The following is a 14,163-nucleotide window of genomic DNA, read 5'->3' as shown; positions in this document are numbered from 1 at the left end:
GCGGGCCCGCCGGCCGGCGGCGAGTCGTGGGCGCACAGCCTGCTGCGCGCCCACGACGCGGCGCAGGCGCAGGTGCGGCTGGAAGCCGAGCAGGCGCAGGACGACGCTCAGATGTCAGAGGAAGAGAGCGACGACTTTGGGCCGGCGCCGGTGCCGGCGGACGCGGCGGCGCCGCAGCCGGTGCAGGACAATCGCCGATGCGACGGCGCCAACGGCGCGGCCGGGCCGGGCAGCGAGGCGGCGGCGGGCGGGGCGGCAGTCGGGTCGCCGGACGCGGCACAGGCGGCGCAGCGGCGGCGTGAGTTTCTGATGGACATGCGCGGACGGTTTCTGTGCGGGGAAGACAAAGATTACGTGGATTACTCAGAGGTGCGTGGTACGCCAGGGCGAGGCGCTGGGCGCGCCCCTCCGCTGCTCACCTATTGCACCTCGACGACATGTGCAGTTAGTGTTCTTAGCGTGCCCGCCGCCAGGGAATCCCCTCCTTTAGTATGCGCAGCAGACCCGCAAGCCCAAAACACGCACGGGCTCCCACGCACGAACCTGCAGATCGACGCCGACGCGTCGCTCGACGACGAGGAGCACGTCAGGCGCCAGCAGGACCAGGACGCTGAGGACGCGTACTTCGATGACGTCATGGAGGGCGTGGACTAGACCGGCTGGCTGCTGGCCGCTCGTTCTGGACTGGTCCGGGCCAGGCCTGCGCCCATGCGCTACTGGGCTGAGCGGGGGCGACGTGCAGCGAGGAGAGGGGAATGCGGCGGCGAGGTTGATTCGCGCGTGCTGGTTTCCGCGTTGTACATGGTGCGTGTTGCGCCTGGAGTTGCTGCCCGTCGTGCAGTTTTTTTTTGTGCTTGGAGGTGGCCTTGGGGGCCGCCCTTTGACTGTGGTCAAGCGCTCTTTGTATCATCATGGTCTCTCAATAGCGGCACCAAACCAATGCGTTGCGAACAATGCTGCAGACGGCCACGACTCTCTCCATTCCTGCAAGCTCGCGGGGGCGGTCGCCCCTGCACCGCCGCTGCAATGGCTGCCAACTCCTGCACCTTGCAATTCATCACGGTCCATTGTAGCTGTTTTTCTGTTGAGCTTTATTGTGTCCTTGACCGGCCGGTTGGTTGTTGCGAACCAATGAGTCTCACCATTGCAAGTTGTTACAGTCATGCGCCCTGGCGATTCATCCCAGCACCATCGTGATGAGCTTGGAAATGTGCGCAGCAGGACGAAGAGAAGGTGGCTGTTGTTGGGGCCGAGACCCAACATTGATTGAGCAGTGTGTGTGGCATGCAGCACCCTTGTGGCAAAAGGAACCGACCCAAGACAGCAATGCTGGCTGCAGCGCTTGCAACCGAAGCAAGGAGAGCGAGTCACTGATGCAAACAGAGCATGGGAGCCCTGCGGTGGTTAAGTTCGACCGTACACACACAAAACACCGAGGGAAAGGTTGGTATAACTCCCTGCCATGCACGCCGCCAGTATTTTTGTATGCCATGTGGCCTGGAGCACACACAGTGCTCAAATTGCGGCGTGCGCAGGTGCGTGCAGCGGTTGTTGGTTCAAAAGGCGGCCGTATTTATCGGCGAGATGTCGAGTACTGTAGTATGGAAAACACCACACAACCAACAAACAGTGCATGCGGGACGCCGGGCCGCCTGCATATACGCTAATGGCAGCAGCCAGTCCCCTGGTGCTCATCAACAGGGCCGCACGGCCCGCCCAGCCCCTCCCCTGCGCCCCCGCCGCCGCCCCCAGCGCCGCCGCCGCCGCCGCCGCCCCGCTTGGGCGGCGTGCACGTGCCGCAGTCCTCGACGGCGTGGTCGCCGCCGCCCGCGATGACCTCCCCGATGTGGCTGAACTGGTGGCGCAGATACTTGGCTTCGGACTCCAGTATGCTCACCGCAGACGTCTCCAGCAGCTTCTGCCACTGGGCGTGCTGCCCGGGGTCCGCCCAGGCCGCGGCGGGCGCCCACGCGGAGGGCGGCTGCAGCAGCAGCAGCATGCACAACCTCTCAGCCGCGAACTCGAGGCGGGCGGCCTCGGGGTTGCCCTGCAGCAGGTCGGACACCAGCTGAGGTGGTGGGGAAGGAGGGGGCAGTTCGCGGCGTCGCAGCGCGGCAGCCGATGAATAATGAGTGGCCAGGGGCTAGGCCGCCAGGGGGTTCGTCGCCTGAAGGTGCTGCGCCGTCCAAGACAAAGCTCCCTGAATCAGTGCTGCTTCAGCTGGCCTGCCAGCAAGTGGGCGCGGCCTCAAGATCAATAGCCTGGAAGGCCTGCCGCCCATAAACAACACACCACGCGTCGAGGTGACCCCAGGTGCCGCCCACCGACGCAGGAGCAGCTGCGCAGCACTCTGGCCAGCAGCACAGCCCACACGCCCGGCCCCGACGCCGAGGCGCGTGGCGCCGCACCCAGGGGCAAGCCCGCATGCAAGCATGCAAACGCATGCAGGTCCCTGGTAGACCGCGCACCTGGTACAGCGGCGTCGCCCGCAGCTCCTCCAGCACCTGCTGCCTCACCGCGTGCGGCACGCACCTGTCCTTGGCGCACTGCGCCGACGCGTACCGCACCGCCACGAACGAGCCGATGCTGGGCAGAGGCGCGGACGCCGCCAGGCGCCGGAGGATCGCGGCCGGCTCGGCCGCGCCGGCGCGCGCGAGGGCCTGACGGCGACGGGGCGGCGGCGGCGGCAGCGCGGCGCCAGACCAGCGGCGAGGGTGTCGGGGGATGCTGCAAGCACAACCCAAGCCAGCTGCTTGATCGGCACCTGGGCCCGGCCTCGCATGCCTGCCCTGCTCAACAACACAGCACCACTACCCAGGAGCGGGCGAGGGCCCCGTCCCCCTCTGCTCCACGCCCCCCTGGCCCCGCGCACCTCGACCTCCGCCGGCGCTTCCTCGTGCCCCCACCGCGCCGCCTCGCGCCACGCGCCCCTTTGCAATTCGAGCGTGAAGAGCACGCTGTCGGGCCACTCCTGCACGGCGAGGCGCAGGAAGCCGCGCGGCTGGCCGGTGGAGGGGTCGACGGCGGCCATGGATTCGAACAGCAGCGGGATGGGGACCCAGTGGGGCGGGTACTTGAAGCGCGCCTGGTGGGGGGGGGAGCACAATGACACAGGACGAGGAAAGGGAGGGGGCACAAGTTGAGAAGGCACGTATTCGGGGAGTGTGGTTTGGGGCGATGGTGCTGCCTCGTGTCGCGGGGTTGGGTGTTGAAGGTGGCGAATGAGAGGCGGCGAGCGCGACGGCCGTACGGTGGCTTGCTCCGGCTTCGCCCCACGCCCCACAACCGACGCCCACGGCTGGCCCCAACCAAGTCGCACAACCCACCTGCCACCCCTGACCCACCCACCATGCCGTCTAGACCATGCTCCCCTATCATCGACAGCGTGACAAACTCAACCTCCCCTGCCACCTAGCAAAACCCCCTTCCCCCTGCTGCCCCAACCCCATACCCCCCACCCACCGTGTCCAAGATCAGCGCCAAGTCCCTGCCGGCGTGGACGCCGCCGATCGGGCTGAAATGCCCGTCCCCGGTCTGCAGGAAAGTCCGCCGGCTGTAGGACACCACGACATGCTCCTCCCCGCTGGCGGCGCAGTCCAGCAGCTGCCGCCGGAAGTCCTCCAGCGTGAAGCTGCCGGCGCGGTGCAGCTCGACGCGCGCGCCGTTGCACTTCGCCAGGCACGCGGCCTGGAGGGCGCGGGGGAAGGGGGTTGGTGGGCAAGGACGGGGTGTGTGCAGCATGCGTGGGCGTGCTCATGGCAGGAGCAGCACGGGCGAGTGCGCGGTCCACAAGATAGCCGAGTATCCAAGGCGACCCCAAGCAGCGCCCGCGTATCACCATCTGCACCCCCTCCCACACACACACACACCGCTAATTACACACACCCATGTTCCCAAATCTTCACAATTGGCCCCTGAAACACCCCAGTACCCTGACACCCCACGACGACCACCACCACATGCGCCCATACGCGCCCACATGCGCCCACCCACCCACACGCACACAAACACATACACACATACACACACGAACGCAAACGCAAACACACAAAGACGCAATCACGCGCGCGCGGGCGCCACCTGCGAAAGCACGATTCCCTCCGCCGCAACCTTGTCCAGCGGCAGGCAGCAGTCGAGCAGCTTCTCGTGGAACCACCGCCAGCTGCCCTTCCAGGTTCGTCGCGGGTCTATCGACAGCGCATTGAGCACCATAGCCAGGCTGGCCAGGCCGCAGAACGCTGGCTCGTCCTGGGTACTGCACGCGCGTGTGGGAAACATGAGATGCGTCTATCACAGCAGGCGCAGGGGTGATGTGCGGGGGGCAGTGGGGCGTGGCAGCTCATGAGCTGCATGGAGGCACGTACGCGGGCGGGCGGGAGGGTGAGGGCGGCCCCGCGTGGCGGCCGGGGCCTCGGGTGCAGGCGGGTTCCCGACGCCAGCCTCCCTTTTCAACACCCCCCTTCACAAGCCAGCAGCAGACCTGCCCGCCGCCGCCAGGAAACCCCCACCCCATATTAACATACCTCAGCTGCTCAACCAACTTGAAAAAGCCCGTCATGGTCCCGGCCTCCAGCGCCTCTTGAAACACCTTGCGACCTTTGGGAGGAGGGGCGCACATGGTGCGCGATGCAGAGCAGGGCGAAACGGCAGGCGGGGACGCGGTTCATAATCAAGGCATGCAGCTGCGGTTCGACATGCATGCGGCGTGACCCGCATGGGCGGCGCGGCCGGCCGCCATGATGCAGCTAAGCGGCCCCTGGTGCAGCGGGTGCGGCAACGGGGCGGGGCGGCTCTGGGGCCAGCTGGGGCGCGCACCCTCTGGAGAGGAGAACTCGATCGCGGGCGGGCAGGGCAGTTTGCGCTTGTAGAACGTCTTCTTGACGCCGAGCGGCGTCGGCGACGGCGCCCGCTGCAAGGGCGCAGGCTGGAGTAGAGCCACGCCTGATGGCTGGGCGAGCGCCGCCGCCGCCGCCGCCGCCGCCGCCGCCGCTCTGGCTGCGGCCGACGCATGGGCTGGAGCGGCGGCGGTGGCAGCTGTGTTTGTGCTGCCGCTGCAGCAGGCGTCCTCGGCGTGTGGCACAACGCCTCGGCCTCCACCCCCGTCACCGCTGGCCCCGGTGAGTACTTCGCTTGCTGCCGAGGTTACATGATCGTGCGGGAGCGGGCGCTGCTCCATCGCCGCCAGCGACCCTGCCGTGCGCTGGGCGCACGCCTGCACGTATCGCCGCGCCGCTGCAGCGACCGCTGGTGTGGCAGCGGTCCAGCCAGCTGAGGCAGCTGCAAGCGCACGCAACTGGTAGACGTTGATCAGCTGCGCGAGTCCTCGAAAAGCCATAAACGGCGGGCCGCGGCGAATTTGTGAGACAGCAGGACTTTTGGCTGGGTTTACAGCAGTAGTACTCAAAAACGTGGCGTGCATCACGATTGCGTTATGCGGGCACCGGCAAATGCTTCAGATCGGGGCCAGGCACTGCGGTACGCTCTTCAGCTCTATGCTGTGCAGGTACGGCAACACCAGCAAGCTCATGGGCAGGGGAGGCGCATCTGAGGCGATGATTTGATTGTGATAACGCAATGTGTGTGCTGTCGCACAGATACCAGCCCAAGGTGTGCAGGCTACGAGGCGGTGGGCAAGGGCGACAGCGTGATGACCGTCGCTTGACCGCCATAATGCGCGTTGACCAAGCGTTTCTCACGTCTTCGCATTGTGTGACACACCCTAGCACGCTGTTGCTCAGTGCAGCACTGACAGAACACAACGCCTCAGGTTGAGTAGCAGCATTGTTTGGTGCACAAACCAAGTGGCCAAAAGAAGCAGAGTCGCATCTTACAACGGTTGTGAGTGATGCCACGGGCTGCTTCGCATCGCTGCTATGGCGCCCTCCTGTCCAGTGCGCTGGCGAGCAGGCCGATACCAACACCATCTACGGCCTGCATGTAGACCCCACATGCAAACGAGTGCATGCATCAAGCTGCGGCACGGCCCCAGGCGATCAACCCAGTCACCAAGCCACAGAGCCCTGCGGAAATGACTTTCCAAAACTTGTATGATGTATTACGGGCTGACCGAGTGACGGGACTGCAGCCTCTCGTTCGTTTCGGAGCTGAGGCTGCCCAGCACAAAGTTGCCTGCAGAATCTGCCGCTGTTGCAGCCAGCAGTGCGGTCAATCCCAGCCATTGGGTATAGAGACTTTCTGCATAATCTCCAAGCTCTCTGATAGAGCAGATTGCGGCTCCTCATCAAACGCACCAACACCCGGTGTGACGCAGCGCGGCAGACCCTGTGCAGTGCCTTGCCCGGGGCCACTAAACCACGCAATTATGACCACTGGTGCAATGTCAGGCGCTCAAGCTCGGGTTTCTGGTCCCCTGATGCGGGTGAGACAGGAATCATGTTCCTTGCCGCGCTGTGCCGCTTTTGCGTGCACAAAGCTGCCGCGTGATAGACTTGCTGCATTTATGAATGCATGAATGGCGAGTAGGGGCACGTCAGGCCCACCGCGCCCGGCAATGTCGAGTGTCGGGGACGCTTGATGCGCATCCAACCTCGCACACACCCCGGCGCACTCGCTGCCCACTTAGCTACTGCTCCGACAATCAGCATGCCCTTGAATTACCCTCATGTGTGACTGCAGGCGCCACAGCTGGGCGTCTGCCGCCCCGTTCGCGCCGCACCCGTCGCCCACGCGTGGCGTGCCAATGGGCGGGAGCAGGATTCGCAGACCACCTCGTCGACGCAGGCCCGCATCAGCGCATGGCGGGCCAACGTCAACGGGAACGGGAACGGCAATGGCAATGGGAAGGCCCCTGAGCCCGAGTCGCCAGTGCAGGAGCGTGCGCAAACATGGCGCGCAACCACGCGGGAGCCTGACACAGACACGGAGGTGCCGGCGGCCATCAACGAGGGGCTGATTAACAGCAACTTTGCAGCGGCGCTGCAGGCCGCGCTGTCGCGCAGCGGGGGCGAGGGCGCCCTCTTGGGCGACGCGGGCAGAAGCGAGGAGGAGGAGCGCAACTCGTGAGCGACGCGGGGCGTGCGGGGCGCTTGGGTTGGTTCGCCTCAGGAGCGCAGGCACTCATATTACGTACGAGCACCGCGAATTGTCCACACCTTGTGGTTGGAGCAAACAGCGGCCGTTGTGTTGGTGTTGACAAAATGCTGCTCTTCCTGGTGAGGTCTGGCCGCCGCAAGTGTTGGAAAGAGAATGCACCGTGAAGCCACAACGTCCTTGCGTTCGCCAAAACCTGCTTGTACGCATACAGCCCGCTGAAGCCTGTGGAGGAGATGCTCGTCACGGCGCTGCACACCAGCCGCGCCACCCTGCGGCGCCTGGTGGAGCGGCAGTCCATGCTGGAGGCGGAAATTGCGAACGAGCAGAAGCAGGCGGCGCGGCTCGAGTGGCTGCTGAACAGGGCCAGGTGGGGCTGGGGTGCATGCTGGGTAGCAGCGCTTGCTGCGTTACGCTGAGCCACATCCACAATACCAGGGCCTTGTTGTTGATGGCACTGGCGTATAGCGCTCCACGTATCGATTGGCGATGTGTGAGGTGCACCGGGATGCACCTGTGCTGGCATGCTGCCGGTGCTGTCACAACCAGCCGCGCGGCTGCCGCCGACTGCAGCCGCGGCTGGGTGTGGCCAAGGCCCAGCGGTCGCCTCACCAACCCTGACGCCTGGAATCGCGCAGGGCGGACTACGCTTACTTCACCGCGATCGACAAAATGAGCCACGACAGCGACTGATCCTGCCCCATGGAGTGATCGAGCACTTGCAGAGGCCATCCAGCTGCGCGCTGCATGGGCGTGTGAGGACCGAGTTGAGGCGCAACGCCACCTGCAGGGCTGGGCAATGGGGCACCTTTTGTCTCGTGGGGCGTCGGGAGGGCGCTGATTCGGCGGAGGGGGTTCCCAAGGCGGGGCGCAGAATCTTGTACCTTCAGCAACGTGTGTACCTGCTAGCCGGCCCCTGGATCAGCTGCCCGTTTGGGCAGGGGCGTTCAATGTGATGAGGCCACCAGAGGTGTCGCCGCCTTGGTGGATTGGCAACAATTGTTGTTGACTCAGAGCCGTGCGCATGGCAAGCGCTTGGCTGGCCGCCCGCATGGCGGGTGCGCCGGGCACTGCTCAGGCGCGCGGCCGTGCCGCCCACGACCCTCGTTTTTTTTGTTTGCTGACCGGTCGATGACGGCCGTTGTCTCTGTTTTGTAATTCGCGCGCGTCATAATTGGTCGGCGCGCACGGACAGCAGGCGTGGTCGAATTTTGAGGCTGCGCATGCGCGCCAGTCGGCCGCCTGCGTCTGTGGCAAGTTCAGGCACTGTTTTGTTACCCACAGAGCTCCAGTGTCTGGCTGGCAGTGAGACACTGCATCTCCACACTGCACAACATGCTACAATAGCAATAGGATCATGCGAGCAGCACGTGCCGCGTGCACCTTGGTATGGCGGCCTGTAACCCATTACTTGCTGCGCTGCTTGTTATCCCGAGCAAGCGGGTGCAGACATGCTTGCTGATTTGAATTCGCTCTGCACACGCTGCATGCCGCCTGGCCTCGCACTCATTTGCCAGGTCAGAAGTGTGCTCGACAGGCCAGTTATAGTTGATGCAAGCGCATATGACATAGTAGCATTGGCAGGGCAGGGCTTCATCAAGGTTTAAGCACGTTCTTGGCCCCCCCTAGCCATAGATCTAGGATACTCGAGTTCTGCACGCCCACAACTGCTGCACGCGTTTGCAATCATGCTGATTATTTGGCGTCAAAAGGGTGCGGCGCTTCTGTGCAAACGCGTCGTCCCCGCTGGGACTGGCTGCAAAGTCAGCGGTTGTCTTCCTGTGTCGGGGACTGCCGCTGTGCAGTGCGCACTGCTGGGACCCCTTGGCTGGCTCATGGACCAGCGGCGCAGCTGCCAGCAGGCGGGCGTCGCCTACAAGGCCAGATCTGCCCCCGGCATGATGTTCGCCACCGCATTTGCACTTGTATTGGTCAATACCACAAACCAGGCCTGCGCCCCGTGCGACGTAACAACGGAAGATGCACCCAGATCTGCGCCTAGTCCCTAGCTGAATCCCGTGTAAATATGTCAAATGCACTATTTCTGAGAGCCGGGTGGCCCTATGATAACGACCGGCTGCTGGTGGACGCTGCGAACAGCACCTATGCCATTCGCAATCAAATCACGCCCCGTGGCGTGCGGGCGTTGTGGAACAATTTATGCAGCTACATCAGCACCTCGCTGCGGTGCCACAAGGTGTGGCACCACACACCGCCGCCTTCGAACAGTGTGCTGCGCCAGGGCGATGCTAAGCGTTGCGCTTGTGCGCGCAGGGCGTGCTGCTGCCGGGGCTCGGGATGTTCGTCGTGGGCCAGGCTCTGGAGGACCGCTACGCCGCGTTTAAGCGGTTCCGGCCCAGCTTCAGCCTGCTGGACGGGCGGTTTGGTGGCGTGTCGCAGGAGCGCGGCAAGTACCGCCTAATGAGTGAGCGCCCCTGTCTCTTCATCTCTGCCCCTCCTCGCGCAATCCGCCGGGTCAGCCCCGCCCCCAGCCCAGCCAGATACATATGATTACGCTACGAGGGGCGCGGCGCTTCGCGTCCAATCCGAAACGCTGCCGCAAGGGCCACGCGTCACCCCACCGCCCGCCTCCGCCCGCCCGCCCCCCAGACCGGACACCGATTGTGCAGCTTCATTACCAGGCGCTCGCGCAGGCCGCGCAGACGCATCGCGCCGTCGCGCAGCACGTGGTCGTGGAGATACTGCAGCGCCTGGCCGAACACATCGTGGCGGGGCACAGCCTCAAGGTGGGCCCTGGGGTTTGAGGGCGGCGGGGGCCCCGCTGGTGATGTGCTCGCCCGGCCGCGTCAAGGCAGCCCCCGGCAGGGGATGGCGCTCATGAGTATTTGTTGACTGGGATCGGAGGCTCCGGCAGCTTTCGGGGGTGCGCGCCATGGGCTCCGAACTCCTTGTTGTTTGCTGCAAAAAAATGCAGTGGGCAGCTGCCGCATCTTGCGCAGCAGCGATGGCAAGCGACACCCTGCCCCATCACCCGCCGCCTACAAGCGCCGCGCGGGCCCCCCGTCCGCGGTTGCAGGTCGAATTCTCGGGCGTGGGGCAGCTGGTGCGCAACCGTGCGGGGCGCATCGAGTTCGTTTTTGACAGCGGCCTGGTCGAGGCCCTGGAGCTCGGGGTGCGGCCGGTGAGCGGCGCGCGGGCGCGCTCCGCGTGCGAGCACGTCGTCCACAGCGAGCGCTGATTTGCAGTGGACGGCGTCCGGCTTGGTGCGGCGGGTTGCAGCAAGGCAGCCGGGGGCGGCCGGTGCGCGCCGCGCGGCTCGCTCGCGCTACCCTCTGCAGCCGGCGGCAGGCACAGGTCGGAATCAGCATGTTGGTTCTCCGGTTCCCCCCACTCCAGGAGTCGCCCAGCTACAGCATAGCGGAGCTGCCTGAATTACATGAACCGGCTGCTGCCAGCAGGTGGGCGGCGGTTGGCTGGCGCGTGTGAAGGACGCTTCCACTGTGCAGTGTCGCTGTCAGGGCTTTCGCGGCGCTGCTGTGTGACCCGCAGGCTTCTGCTGTCTAAAAAGGCTTGCTGATTGCTCGCGCTCGCCCTCGCGAAACGCAGGCCCGCCTCGCGCGCCACGCCGCCGCCCGCCGCGCGCGCGGCGACGCCGCAGCTGCAGCTGCAGCTGCCGCCGCCGCAGCCGCCGGCGCCGGTGCTGCAGCCGCAGGGGCTGTCCGGCGCTGACCTGGCGTACGACGCGCCGGTGGTGGCGGTGGGGTCGGTGGGTGACCAGTTTGGGGACGTGCTTCAGCACCTTCTGCGCCTCTGCCGCTCTGCAGACAGGTGAGGGCCCTGCCTGCGCCTGCTTGCCCCTTCGCCTGCCTGCCTCTTCGCCTGCCTGCAGGGCGCCTGCCTGCAGGGCGCCTGCCTGCAAGGCACGGGCTGCGTGACGCCACAGGGCTGCGCAGCGGGCTTCCGTGGAAGGGCGCCGTTGCCGTCCGCTGCGGCCCAGGCAGTGCGGCCCCGCGCCGCCCGCTGCGTGGCCGAGCTCGGATCAAGCGCCGCCCCGTGCGGCTGGACGCGCGCAGGACCCGCAGCGGCGCGGTGGCGCGGGCCCAGCTGGAGGCGTGGCTGCAGAAGGACTGCCGGGAGGTGCTGCAGGCGGTGGACGGCGCCACCATGCTGGACCTGCTGACGTTACACACCTATGGTGCGAGCTGGCCCTGGCGCGGGCCCCGGGCCCCTCCCACCGGCACGCTGCAATCTCCCCCAGCTCGCCCCGCTCTCCAAGCTGCATTGTGCTAGCTGCTAGCCCTGAGCCGCTCCGTCTCGGCACGCGCCTGGAAGCTGCCCGGCGGCTACCCAACGCAACCCTGTCCCCGCGCTTGTTGCTCGCAGGCACCACCGGGCGCTTTGTTCACTACCTGACTTTCACTCAGGACTTGGAAATGACCATTGTGGGACGCCACATGGTGGGTGCACCTGCTAATGCACACGAGTCTGTTGCTGCGGTCGTGTTCAGGGATGGAGGTTTGTGGGGTGTGTGCGGGCAAGTGCTTGTGCGCGTGCGTAAGGGGGGAGGGGCGTGCATGCGCGGTTGCGTGCATTCTGTGTGTGTGTGTGTGTGGGGGGGGGGGCGGGGTGACGCGCGTGCTTGTATACATGTGTCGGGGAGGGGAGAAAACAGGGAAAGAGAAAGAACGGGCGCGCGAGAAAATCCCTGCGTCGACTTGAATTCTGTGGTCATGCATTAGGCGCGGCGCCAACACAACAACAGGTAGGTGGTAACAGCCCACAGGAGCGCTGTCCTGGTCTGCTTGCTCACCATCAACATCCCACTTGAACTGGTGTTGGCACTTTGTCGGCTGGCAATACAATGAACCCGGGTCCCATTTCACCCCCTGCAGCAGCAACAGCACCAGCAGCAGCAAGCGCTTATCCGGCCAAGCTCTGGCCCCCAGCAGGCGCTGGCGCCTTTCGGCGCGCCCTCGCCGGCGCCGGCTCCGCAGCAGCAGCAGCAGGCGCAGCGGTTCGTAGTTCAGCACTCGCCGCCGCCGCCGCCGCCGCAGCAGCAGCAGCAGCAGCAGCAGCAGGAGCAGCGGCGGCCAGCCGCGCCGCTCATTGTGGAGGATATCACCCCACAGTTTCAGCAAGACTCGGTGCGCTCTCAATAAGGGTGGGGTTCTGCTGCCGCAGGAGTGCACGTGTCACTGCAACTCGCCCAGCACCAACATGAGCCGGCAGAATTGGGATCCGCAACCTGGAGCCGTCCCGATCGCCGAACACGCGCCCCCTCCCAACCCGCAGTACGCTGCGCCCTGGCCCGCGGCGGGCGCCCCCGGCGCGGGCGCGCCCCCCGGCAGCCCGCCGCCGCCGCCGCTGAACCACTACCTCCAGAACATGATATCGCCGCGCTCCAGGGCGGAGTATGATGAGTTCAATAAGTACCACTTCGGGCGGCTGAGGCAGGGGCGCGACCGGCGCGCCATCACGCCGAAGGCGCGCCGGGGGCGGGGGGTGCGGGCGTCCGACGCGCGCAGCGGGCTGGTGGGGGGGGCCAAGGGCGGACGGGGCCGGCGCCCTGCTCTGGGACGATTGGAGGTGGGGCTTGTTCAAAACCGGGGCGCCGGCTCGCTCAGGTTCGCACGAACGCCAGGCATGTCAGCTGAGGGCGCTCGCCCTGACAACGCCAACGATCCCCACCCACTGGCACACGGGCCGCGGCGCGCCGTCCGCTTCCCGCACCTCTTGGATGCTGTCAGGTGGGCGAGGAGCCGCTGAACCGAGATGAGGTGGCGCAGTACAGGGCGGAGCTGCGCAGCCCGCAGGTGGCGGCAGGGATCGCGGAGAGGGTGCGGTCTCCAGAGGTGAGGCCGCGCGGGCGAAGGAGGGGGAGGCGCGGCGGCGCCAGGGCCCGGGGCCGTCAGCGTCAGGGCCTTTAGTTGCGCAGCCAGCCGCCGCAGCAATGGGCGTCGCGTTTTGCCCGCAGGCCCGGAGCCTACCAAGCATGGGATGCGCCTGATTTGAGCCACCTTCAACCTCGCGTGACACTTGGCCGATGTACGTCTGCAGCTTCTTCACGCACACCAACCCACTTAATGACACCTCCACGCCCCTACAGAGATACACGCGCGTGCCAAGGCAGGCTCGAACAAACCCCGCTCAACCAGGCACACCTGCATATCAAGCCCCCCCCCAAACACACACACACACACACACATGCACACACACACATGCACATGCACACACACGCGCACACACGCACGAATACTCTCTCTGACACACACACACACACACCTATGCGCACATGCGCGTGCGTGCACGCGCAGGTCAAGCCCACAAACCAGCTGGACCACGTGAGCGACCTCCTGCACTCCCGCCGCCCCGCGGCCCAGCAGCGGCTGTACGCGGCGCCGGTGCAGCGCTTTGTGCTGCCGGAGCGCGACCACCTTGGACAGGGCGGCGCGTCAGAGGGGTACGGGGGATACGGCGACGGATGGTGACAGGGCGTGCCTGGCAAGGCAGGCGGCCGCGGGTTGGGGCAAGGTGCGGGCTGCCGCGGGCGGCGGGGAGGCCGGGTCGTGGACGGAATCGGCCTCTCCCCGTCGCATGGATTTGCAGCTTTGGTTGCAGCACCCCGGCTCATGGGTCGGGGAGGCCGAGTCGCCACTCTGCGAATGCCCGAGGGCCCGGCTACAAGGTGCTTGCACGCTCGCGAACGGCGGCCCTGCGTGCCCCGGGCGGCATATCGCATGCTGGCGTTACTACTTGTCACGCTTTTGAAGACCTTGCGCTGGGGGTTTGGGCGTTGGGGGGTGTCCTGCAGCTCTGCGGCCCTTGGCTGCTGACTAAATGACGTAACCGCTGACGCACCTCATGCTTTAATCTGGAGACTTATGCATTCATTGTCCCTGCCCCACTCAACGACCCCGTGACCTTCTGACCTACCATGATGTTCTTACTCTCATCCCAGCTCATGTTGGTGCATTTGCTCACCTGCAACAGCCCTCAACTGTGCGCAAGCTGCACAGGGTAAAGCTCTGGTCGCTGTGAGGGGCCGTGGCGCTGGGTATGCTATTGGTTGCTCATACGTGCATATCCATGATTGGCAAAGGTGACAGGACCATACTTTGGTTTCACAAGCGGTCAGAGCACACAGTTCAATGC

The 14,163-nt window shown here is 65.6% G+C and overlaps 4 protein-coding genes across 4 annotated transcripts; 3 read left to right on the top strand and 1 right to left on the bottom strand.

Moving 5' to 3' along the window:
* Nucleotides 1-111: 111 nt before the first annotated feature.
* On the top strand, nt 112-654 carry MNEG_2504 (hypothetical protein; the record flags this gene model as incomplete). Its single annotated transcript, XM_014049025.1, has 2 exons — nt 112-369; nt 550-654. 2 exons carry the CDS (start codon nt 112-114, stop codon nt 652-654), a joined length of 363 nt encoding a protein of 120 aa, XP_013904479.1.
* Nucleotides 655-1,663: 1,009 nt separating this feature from the next.
* On the bottom strand, nt 1,664-4,618 carry MNEG_2503 (Glutathione gamma-glutamylcysteinyltransferase 1; the record flags this gene model as incomplete). The annotated part of the gene is made up of 6 exons (XM_014049024.1): nt 1,664-2,068; nt 2,469-2,660; nt 2,873-3,085; nt 3,463-3,687; nt 4,081-4,255; nt 4,524-4,618. 6 exons carry the CDS (start codon nt 4,616-4,618, stop codon nt 1,664-1,666), a joined length of 1,305 nt encoding a protein of 434 aa, XP_013904478.1.
* Nucleotides 4,619-6,322: 1,704 nt separating this feature from the next.
* MNEG_2502 (hypothetical protein) lies at nt 6,323-7,743 on the top strand (the record flags this gene model as incomplete). The annotated part of the gene is made up of 4 exons (XM_014049023.1): nt 6,323-6,379; nt 6,637-7,019; nt 7,265-7,420; nt 7,689-7,743. The coding sequence occupies 4 exons, from the start codon at nt 6,323-6,325 to the stop codon at nt 7,741-7,743; spliced, it is 651 nt and encodes a 216-aa protein (XP_013904477.1).
* Nucleotides 7,744-9,076: 1,333 nt separating this feature from the next.
* Nucleotides 9,077-13,499, top strand: MNEG_2501 (hypothetical protein; the record flags this gene model as incomplete). Its single annotated transcript, XM_014049022.1, has 12 exons — nt 9,077-9,247; nt 9,325-9,475; nt 9,661-9,797; nt 10,088-10,192; nt 10,408-10,469; nt 10,618-10,839; nt 11,013-11,206; nt 11,395-11,468; nt 11,904-12,155; nt 12,304-12,543; nt 12,759-12,848; nt 13,326-13,499. 12 exons carry the CDS (start codon nt 9,077-9,079, stop codon nt 13,497-13,499), a joined length of 1,872 nt encoding a protein of 623 aa, XP_013904476.1.
* Between the last annotated feature and the right edge of the window lie 664 nt (nt 13,500-14,163).

Source organism: Monoraphidium neglectum (assembly GCF_000611645.1).
Source record: "Monoraphidium neglectum strain SAG 48.87 unplaced genomic scaffold scaffold00284, whole genome shotgun sequence".
In the NCBI taxonomy this organism is placed as follows: Eukaryota; Viridiplantae; Chlorophyta; class Chlorophyceae; order Sphaeropleales; family Selenastraceae; genus Monoraphidium; species Monoraphidium neglectum.
Note: the sequence above shows the minus strand (reverse complement) of the source record. Positions and strands in the feature narration are given on the sequence as shown.